The sequence below is a fragment of the Myotis yumanensis genome, unplaced genomic scaffold, assembly GCF_028538775.1.
Source record: "Myotis yumanensis isolate MYYU_CA2020_CCGP unplaced genomic scaffold, mMyoYum1.0.hap1 SCAF_17, whole genome shotgun sequence".
Classification (NCBI taxonomy): domain Eukaryota; kingdom Metazoa; phylum Chordata; class Mammalia; order Chiroptera; family Vespertilionidae; genus Myotis; species Myotis yumanensis.
Genome location: NW_027223768.1, coordinates 4,359,791 through 4,369,779, shown reverse-complemented (window position 1 = coordinate 4,369,779; position 9,989 = coordinate 4,359,791). Strand labels below are relative to the sequence as shown.

At 46.5% G+C, this 9,989-nt stretch overlaps 1 protein-coding gene across 1 annotated transcript; it reads right to left on the bottom strand.

Moving 5' to 3' along the window:
* Positions 1 to 6,952: 6,952 nt before the first annotated feature.
* On the bottom strand, positions 6,953 to 8,473 carry PRMT6 (protein arginine methyltransferase 6). Its single transcript, XM_070395772.1, has one exon. It carries the CDS (start codon positions 8,458 to 8,460, stop codon positions 7,270 to 7,272), a length of 1,191 nt encoding a protein of 396 aa, XP_070251873.1. The 5' UTR covers positions 8,461 to 8,473; the 3' UTR covers positions 6,953 to 7,269.
* Between the last annotated feature and the right edge of the window lie 1,516 nt (positions 8,474 to 9,989).

Here is a 9,989-nt window from a genome sequence, read left to right as displayed (position 1 = left end):
ATTTGGCAGTAAAGCCCCCAGGATTTGCGACCAGTCAGATATGGCGAAGAAGTAACTGGGCTGACCTCTGATGTTCTTGCTTGAGTAACTGGTGGACGGAGGTGCAATCCCCGGAGATGGGACAGCTCTGTGAAAACCAGGCCTGGGGGAAGACAGGCGACTGAGGAAGCCTCAGACAAAGCATTAGACACGGGAGAGAACGAGGCCTTCCGACCTGTCTGTCACAATAACTTCTGACAGAGAAGGACTTTCCAAAACAAGCAATGAGTTTCCTAACAGGTTAGACACAGGAAAATGTGTGAGCAAGTACTCAGCCCGGCAGCCTGGTCGTGTGGCGGACTGACTGAGGCAGCACCCGCGAGCGTGAGTTCAGCAGCACGTCCGTCCTCCTGAAAGTAAAGGCTCTGTCGGGATTGCCATTATAAACTCCAATTTTCAGGGGTTTATAACTTGGCTATTCTAAAATCGCATCAGGCTGAAACTTGCAAGTAATAAAACATTTTTAAAAAGAGGCCTAATGCATTTTTGTCAAGATCGAGTTAAAATATTGCCTATTTTTCTGAGATTAAAGTGACGGGCAGTTAATATACGGCCAGGCAAATGTTTAATTAAAAACACTTTTTATTTTCAAGTGCCTGGAAGTAATTACACTTGATAATAACGTCACATCTCATATGTGTCGATTAGATATGGATGGACCTCAAACACAGGCTGAAGCAATTTTAACACATTTTAGCAAAATGTGGCATATGGGTCGCCGTTTTAAATACATTTCTTTCCAATAAACGTTGTAAGTCGGTTAAGGATTTTTTTGAGGAACAGTAACATGTTCAACTTAATTTTATTATTATTTTGCCAGGCAGGACTTAGTCTCAAAGTTATCGTTCAATTAAAAATATTCCCCGTGTCATAGAAATGTACACTGGAAACCTATGTGATCTTGATAACCAATGCTGCCCCTATAAATATAATAAAATGTAAGTAAAAATACATACCCTCTTCTCTTTGGAATACAGTGTTTTCATTTTCTTTTAGTAACACGACTTTCTCACATGTGGATGCCAAGGTCATCTAAGGCCTTTTGTCAGATCAGGTCAGCCGGGAATTCTACCTTAAAGTATGAAAGCTCCCTCTTCCCTTACGGGGAATAGGAAGAAAGATAGACGGTGTGTGGAGTTGAAACAAGCCAACACTCCATGTGATGTGCCAGGCGAGAGAGAGCGGCCATGCCCTTTGCTCCAGCCCCGTCCAGCCACCTTCTGACCTGTGGTCTGATCACAGCCGCCTGAGTCATTCCAGCCAAGATCAGCTTGGCAACCAGCAGCCCATTTGCAGAAGGCAACCCAAGCTGAACGTGTGATCTGGGAGAATTAAGTGGATTCTATGCTTTTACACAGACAACAAAAGAATTCCTACCGCAAATTGTAAAAAAAAAAAAAAAGACATTACACAGGGGTTCAGTGTCTAAGTTTAAACATTAAATACCAAAAGTGAAAGATAATTTGGGAGTATTTTTTTCAACTTTCGATTGGGAAAAGTCTGATTTCATCAGAAAACAAACTCAGAAGCAGTTACAAACAAAACAAGAAGGTTTGTATTCATTAAAATGACCCAAAGTTAATGAAGTAAAAAAATATTAAATGAACGTATTACAGCATATGATAGACTACTCCTAATTAACAAAGAGCCCCCCAACTGCCATAAAATCTAATATAAAATGTGTAAAATCAACAGTAACTTCACAGAAAATGAAATGCAAAGGGCCAATGAATATAAGGAAAGATGTTCAACCGCTAGGAATTAGGGTAATAAAATTGAAAATAAAAAGCTAGCATGTTTTTTACCATAAGATTTTTAAAAATAAGATTAAAAAAATCTAAGTGAGAGAATATAAAGAAACAGGCTTTCTCATATATCTTTGTTGGAAATATATATTTTGACAACCTTCCAGAAGGCATTCTAGTGGACTTTATTAAAATTTAAAATAAGCAAAATACTTAAAGAAACCAACCCTAAAGGTATGAAAATACCAGTATGTAAGGTAGCATGTATGACCATATTAATTTAACATTTATTCATTAAGTAACTAATTTCTTATGTGCAGCAGAGAGAAGAGGATTCTGTGCTCCATAAAATGTAGATTTTCTTTGGAGAAAGTCAGGATAGAAATAAAGAAATGAACAAAATAATTTCAGGTGGTAAGAGGTGCTGCTTGGAATATAAAACATGGGGTGTTATAATGACATAAATTAAGGTTGTAGAAGACAGCATGATATACTTTTTGTGAAGTTCAAAAACAAGCATACATAGAAGTTGGAATAGAAAATACTTGAGGGGTGAAACTATGGGTGATCTATTATTTATTCTCCCATGTTTCTGTCATCTGAAATTTGCTATAATCAGTGTGCATTGCTTTCCTAATGTAAAATGTACTATTAAAATAAATGGATTTTCAAAATATTTTCAGTAAAATTCTGGGAGAACATGTTTGAAGCCTCAGTCTGGCTGTTGCCCTGTACTGTAGCCCTTCATAAAGCATGCCTTTGGTGAGCGTTAGCCTTTCAGAACACTGATTTAGAGAGAACAGCCTGTCTGCTTCCCACCCCAATGGAAGACATGCAGACTCGTGCTAACCCCACAGGGACGAGCCCAGGGATGCTCTCCTGGCGTAGACTGGAGAGCGCACGGGTTTGTAATTTCTTCAGTGGCTTGTTGGCAATGTTGTGGATGTTGTCCACTCAGGTCTGATGGGGGAAGAGCAGATTGGTGGACACCTACTTGTCGAACAGTCGATGGGTTGACATCTAAGTAAACTGGTCGGCTTTGTGCTTAGTTAGGTCCAGGATTCTTTGTTTCAAACATTTTTTTTCCTACGAACACGCACCATAGTTTGAGACTTAGTCTCCTTGCATTGTCTTCCTCCTTATCATCACTTCAAAGGATTCTGACACATTTTTGGAACAGGCTTGGCAATCTCCCATGTTCATTCCTGTTGTGGTTAAGATCCGATCAGGGTTTATTCTAGGCTTAGAAAGATGCTGCAGAACATTCTAAGTTTCCTCAACGTGGTCTATATGTCTCAGAATTCTTCACACGTTCAGAAATCTTGATTCTACAAACATGAAATGCTGTGGGTTGGCTAAAAGGATGGGATCCAATCAGCCACCCATCCATCTGAGCAATCGGAGACACCACATTCCATAGGGCACGAAGGGACATATCTCAGAATCCTCTCTCTCACCTCCTTGTCCTCAGAACTTCTGCAGATATTCCGGAAAGTAAGATCATATTTTAATGCCAAAAAGTATTAGAAGAGAACAAAGACACATAAATCCCAACAAAACATGCAATATTTATTATAAGTGAGAAGGGCAATAAATCAGGGAAAAAAACCCAGGGGTATGGAAGTGGAGCCAGATATAAAGCTAAAAAAGAGCACAAGCCAGTCATAAATTTGGCTCAGCTCTCTAGGAGCCAATGGGAGAGGAACCACCTACCCAAAGGACTGCGTCCATTAGCTGAAATAAACCAGTTATTTACAGGACACAGATTTATTTCTGGAACCATCACCATAGAGGAATTTTCCTCTGAGGTCTCATAATCTATGCAATGATAGGTAATATTTTTTTTGCACCTGGGAGAAATTTTAAGGATGGAATTGACATGAGGGCTGGCTTCTGGACCCTGCTTCACAGAGGTTAAGGTTTAGTTGGAAGGAGGTCTTTCCGGGCTAAAGGATGTATGCAAATTATTGATGCAGGTCATTTTGTTCCCTTACTGTATCCCAGCTCTTCGAGGTCAGGATTGACTTACTTGTCATAGGACTGAAATGCTAGAGAGTTGGTGTTTATTAAGTGATTAACTGAACGAATGCCTCGCGGATGCCTCTCTGCCCTCCAGCACCAGGTATGTGCAGCCGGAATGGCAGAGTTCACTTACTTTGGTCCTGTGCTGAGGATTCAGTTGCCTGAGGGCCTCTAAAGTGCCCCATTTCATCAGGTCTGTTAGGGAAGCAGGCCCAGGGCTTGTTTCAATGAGTGCTTACTATCTGTCAATCTTGAGATTCTATACACTGAAGGTGGATCTCTGATGAGACTCTTCAACTAAGGACTTCCCCTCTTTCATTCGTCACGAGATAAAAAACACACACAACATCCCAGAGATATGTATTTTTTAAAAATATATTTTTTATTGATTTCAGAGAGGAAGGGAGAGGGAGAGAGAGAAACATCAATGATGAGACAGAATCATTGATCAGCTGCCTCCTGCACCCCCTACACTGTGATGGAGCCTGCAATCTGGGCATGTGCCTGACTTCCTGGTTCACAGGTCAACCAACACTCAATCACTGAGCCATGCTGGTCGGGCAGTATGTACTTATTTTTTAAAAAATTAAAGCACACACGGATTAACCGAAAATTTTGTTTAGGGTAAGGAATTGAAAGACTTGTTTCACTGCCAAGAATTAGCTATGTGACCTTCAGCTAATTCAGTATCTGTGACGTTTGGCTAGCATGTAAACTGAAGATAAATACCTGTCCCCCCAACACCCACCCCACCCCACTATTTACCCCATTAGCCTTTGTTTATTTAATTGTCTGGCTGATCCTCTGAACATACCTCATTGGAGGCAGAAACTAGGTTTCATGGGCTGGTATCCTGAGTGCTTGTTACAGGGACCGTGACAGTGTGAATTGGAGGAAACCTTTGGAAAGTTTCAGTGCTGAGGTGGACCTTCACCCTGTGCCCATCCTTGGGGCTGGTAGCTCCTTCCGTGGCTCCCAGGGCCCTAGGCCATCAGTAGCAGTTCCTACAAAGACTGGACAGCGCCTGGGGGCGGATGCATCTCCCACACGCCTCCTCCTGCAAATGTCCCGGCCAAAGGGCTCGTGCTTCGTTTGGGTCCGCTGGAGTCCGGTCACACATTGCGTGTCATAGACAGCCTCGTGGAAGCTGTCAACCGAGACCTGTACAAACACCATGTTCGGTACTTATTCGGCAGCCAGTTTCGTCTGTGTCCAACTGCTCCAGCCTGTATATTACATCCCATAATGACAGCAGCCAGGAGGTACTGAGGTCTTATTCCAGACGCTGTGTGCTTGTATTTTAATGTGTTCCCTCACCTTCCAATTGTTCTCCCCAATTTGCGTGAGAGCACCAGAGAAGGGCAGGTAGGTATTTTGCTGGAGGTCACACCGTGTGGAGCTGAGGCTGCAGCAGGAGCTGTCTGGCTCCAGGGTCCAGGCCTTTAACCGCTGGCCTGAGCTGCCTCCTGACTAATTGCGTTAGTAACTGTATTTTTATGCTAACTCATTTTTCTTTGGGGGAAACAGCGACAGTAGGGATTTTAAAGCCTACTTTGCCTAATTATGAAATAGCTTTTACTTCTAGAGTTATCCAAAGGTTTAACTAGTGTTCGCTTTGTGTGCTTATACTGGTAATAAGAACTTTGTAGGACTCATCTATCCAGAAAACCGTATGTTTAAAAGTGAACTTGGAAGGTGCTTTCATTGGCCTATACAGCAAAGGAATTATTCTAACAAGTTAAAAACAACAAACACACACACAAACAAACAAAAAACACACACACCAGAACTTGATTCAAAACTGTACACTAAATCCTAAATAAATGTTGGGCTTAAAATACAGCTGACCCTAAAAGAAGCAGCTGCGTATGCCCTAGCTTCAACCACACCTGGCTTGCTATGGCCGCACCATTCACCTAGGTCCTAGGCTGTTAACTACCTGCACATCGAAGACAGCAGCTAGAACTGTATTGCTTGCTATTGGAGGATCTTGTCAAGACTATGGTTGTGTACATTTGTTTCCCTTCATAATGACAGATAGTCCTGTGGTCACCAAATTAGTTGATACGTAAGTGCTTTAACATGCGTTGAATCAGGGGCAGAAAACGCATTATAAACAGAACTGGTGGAGTACTTCAGGGACCCGTTTTTCACATGTGTTTTCTGCTGGCACAAAATCCTACACTCAGCATGACCCTGAAGCTATACTCTGAAGGGGCTTTCACACTTTCCGTAAGAGCTGACCATACTACCAGGCCAAAGCCGTATCACTCAGACAGTACACGAGACTTCTTAGTTCATCTCTCAAGACAGAATGCCAATGTTTTATTTGCCACAGGGATGGGGGCGGGGGGGGTGGGGGGACATCGGCGAAATAAATTTGATGACATGACTCACACTTCATTACAAATGACTTCCCTGAATTCACAACTTTCACAGTTGGCTGAGCTAAGAAGAAAAAAGGGAACTTTCGTGTTAAAAAGGGAACTTGCGCTTGATTTATGTAGGCCAAGTCAGATGATCCACCTAAATGAGGGAGTTTAAAGGAGGACTGGACCCTTCTAGCTGGGAAAATATGCCTTTAATTTAGTGAGCTGAGCTGATTTACCCATGGGGAGGAAGAGGCCCTGAGCCAGGCTCTGAAACGACCTTCTCAGCCTGCTCATAAAATTATGCAGTCAAATGCTCTACCCCTGAGCTATACCCCCAGGTATGTGCTCATAAAATTATGGAAAATACATGGGACAGTTTCTTGATGAAATCTTAATAGTAAAGACAAGAATTTAAAAAAATCTCTACCACTTCACTTTCCCGTCTTTTTCTTGATTTCTTAGATCGGCTGCACAATTACGTATAAAGTCTATTTTACTTAACGGTGTGTTCATCACCTTGAGCACCTATGGAAGTAGTTACTAGTAAGTGTAAGAACAGGGTTATTGAAACTACTTCCTCCCCTCCTCCCTCTGCAGCCAGTAGGGTAAGTGCTGTAGCCTAGAGGCCCTGGGAAGGGAGGGAATTCAGGGAATGAAGGGATATGGCTCTGGGCAGACAGCAAAGCCAGACGGGAAATGTATGGCGTCTAACTATACACCCTTTTACCTGTCTCCGCGGCTTCAGGCTTAAATAAGGTGTGAGGGGTCAGGGCGTGCATGGAACTTTCATAAACTGACATTTTATTACGTGTTTTTTCTTTCGTGAAACAAACAAACAAAAAATAGAAATACAAGTGCTTGGGACCACATACTTTTGAGGCTCAAAAGCCTATTAACAAACACGCCGTTTTCATCGTTGGGGGCATCGGGGTCATTTTTAAAATAAATGTCGCCAGAACAGTCTCCTCCAAGGGAGAGTGAAGTCACTCTCTCCCCCCAGGAGCCTGGAGGGGAAAGGCAGACAGAACATAAAGCCCCCTGTCGGGAGTGGCAGGCGGGATCTCCCTTTCCTCTGCGACCCCCCTTCGCTTCTACCGGGAAAGCCTGGCCTCCTCGGGAGGCAGCTGCTGGGAGGGAAGCCACTGCTCATCCTCCATGGCGAAGTCTTTGGCCTTTTCCTCCTGGTCGCCCACTTTGTAGCGCAGCTGCACGCGCAGGAGCCGGTGGTTGGCGCGGCAGGGCAGCAGCCTGATCTCCCCGGAGATGTCCGTGTCCTGCTCCACCTGCACGGGCTCGTTCAGATACAGCAGGGCCTGCTTCCAGTGCGTGACCGGGTGGAAGGGCGAGGTGGACAGCACCAGGGGCTTCCCCGAGTCCCCTCCCGGGAAGGTCACCTGGAACCAGAAGGCAAAGCCGTGCATGGCCGCCGCGCCGTAGCAGCTGAAGCGGAAGCGCCCCGCCACCCCGGCCTGCAGCTCCTGCTCCAGCCCCGCGCGGGCCAGGTCCAGGTGGGCGACGCGCTGCGGCCGGGCCAGCACGTCCTCGCCGCACAGGTCCTGCAGCACGATCTCCGACGGGCCCATGAGGCAGCGCGTGGCGAAGGCCTCCAGGCAGCTCATGTCCACGTCGTAGAGCTGCTTCACGTGGGCCCAGAAACCCAGGCGCTGCTCCAGCGTCGGGTCGCTGACCGGCGCCAGGAAGAGCTCGGCGGACGCCGGCAGCAGCAGCCCGCCCTCCTTCAGCCACTTGGCCCGCGCGTGCAGCACGGAGCTCAGCATGGACTCGTGCAGGAGGCCGTAGCCCATCCACTCGCTCACGATGGCGTCCACCTGCTCCGGCAGCTCCACCGTCTCCACCTGCCCCGGCAGGACGTGCACCCGGTCCTCCAGCCCGTTGAGCCGCACCACCTCCCGGGCCTGTTGCCAGATGGCGCTGGCCTCCACCGCGTACACGCGCCGGGCGCCGGCCTGGACGCAGAAGATGCTGAGGATGCCGGTGCCCGCGCCCACGTCCAGCACCGTCTTGCCCCGCAGCGCCGCGCAGTTGCGCATGATGCCCAGGCGGTAGGCTTCGGTGCGGATGCGGTCGGCCAGCATCTCCTCGTGCACCGAGATGTCCGAGTAGCACTCGTAGTACTGCTGGTCCCGCTCCTGCCGGCACCACGCGCGTCGCGGCCGGGCCACCTCCCGCTCTCCGCCATCTTCCTGCTCCGCTCCCTCCCCTCCTCCTTCTCCGCCACCGCCGCCCCCCGACTCAATCTTTCTCTTCTTGGGCAGCGACATCTTGGCGGCTCCGGCCGACTCCCAGCGGGCGTTGCGCGGCGCGGCGCCGGCGCTAGGAAGCGGGGGCTTCTGGGACTTGTAGTTCGCGCTGGCCTTTTCCTCTTCCTGCGGGTTCCCGAGGCCAGTGGGTCCGCTGCTCCGAGCTGGGCTCAGCTCTTTCATTTGGTGACCCGGTTCCCTGGGATTCTCTACGCCCTCTGCCTTTCCCTAGCCCTCCGTTCTCTGTTGCTTTCTCTCTCTCTCTTCCTGCAGTGGGCACGCCTACTCAAAACTCAAAGCCCACGTTTTTGCTAGATTCCCAGATTTTATCCCAGCGAATCTTCCGGGCGGCACCCTTCCCCTGTGAGCACCCCTCCGGGCAGTGGGAACTCCTAAACTCTCCAGAGGTGGGATTTAGAAATCGCACCACACGTTTCTCTTTGCTGCTTTGAATGGAGTTAGGGTGCAAAGCAGGTGGAGTGGAACAAAGAAAAGGACATAACGGTGTTAAACGCTGGTTCTGCTTCCAGGGAGACCGCAAATGAATGGAATGATTAGGGCCGGTGATACAGCTGCTCTTGTTTTTTCCTAGTCTTGTTTTCTTTCTCTCCCTTCCTTCTCTTTTCTTTTTTCTCTCTTGTTTTCAATTACCCATTCACCCAGCAGCAACAAGGAATCTTCATTGCCGTCCAAGAATTATGTTTTTGGTCTCTTTTTTTCAGGGGAATAGTTGCTTGGCGTTTAGTCCTGCCCTGTTCATTCTGTGGTTCATTCAAGAGTTCAGTCTTGGGAGGATTCAGCCATGTGGTACAGTGAAGCCAAATGCCAAGTGTAAGTGGTCGCCAGTTACAATACCCGCCCCTCTCCCATCCGCCAATAATAACTGGATCCCTCATCCCCTGTGACCACTTTCCACTGCCACTCCTTAATTTTCCCTGTGTCTGGGCAAGACTGGGACTCCCTTCTTCCTCTTCTTTCAGTCAGGCATCACCTCTTAGAAGTAAAATATATTTTTAAATACGTGTGATTTCTATATGAGTGTCTGTATTCCTAAGAAGTGAGGTGAGAATAACATTTGTCTCTGCTAAAAAATAAAAAAATCACATAGAAGAAAAAAAAAATCACAGAAGAAAAAAAAAATCACAGAAGAAAATTGACTGTTTTCTTGTAGTCAGGAACTATCTCTGTTTAACCAGTGGGCCTTTGATTCCTTATCTGGGGGGAAGGTCCTTCACCCCATTCTCGCTATTAATTGTCTTTAATGGATTAGGTTTATTGACCTCACATCCTCAGCTGTACTTCTGAGGGCTCTCAGTCCTAGCTGCTCATTACAATCCTCTGTGGAATTAAAACAAACAAACAAACAAAACCCCTAGGCCCCTGTCCCACCTCAAACTAATGAAATCAGAACCACTTCAGTAGAGGAGGGGGGCGGGGCATCTAGTTTTTAAAAGCTCCCCAGGGGTTTGAATGTGCATCCAGAGTGAGAACTGCTGTTTCTCACATAAATGATCTCAGTTCAATCTTGCTTCCTTATTTTCATTGGGTAA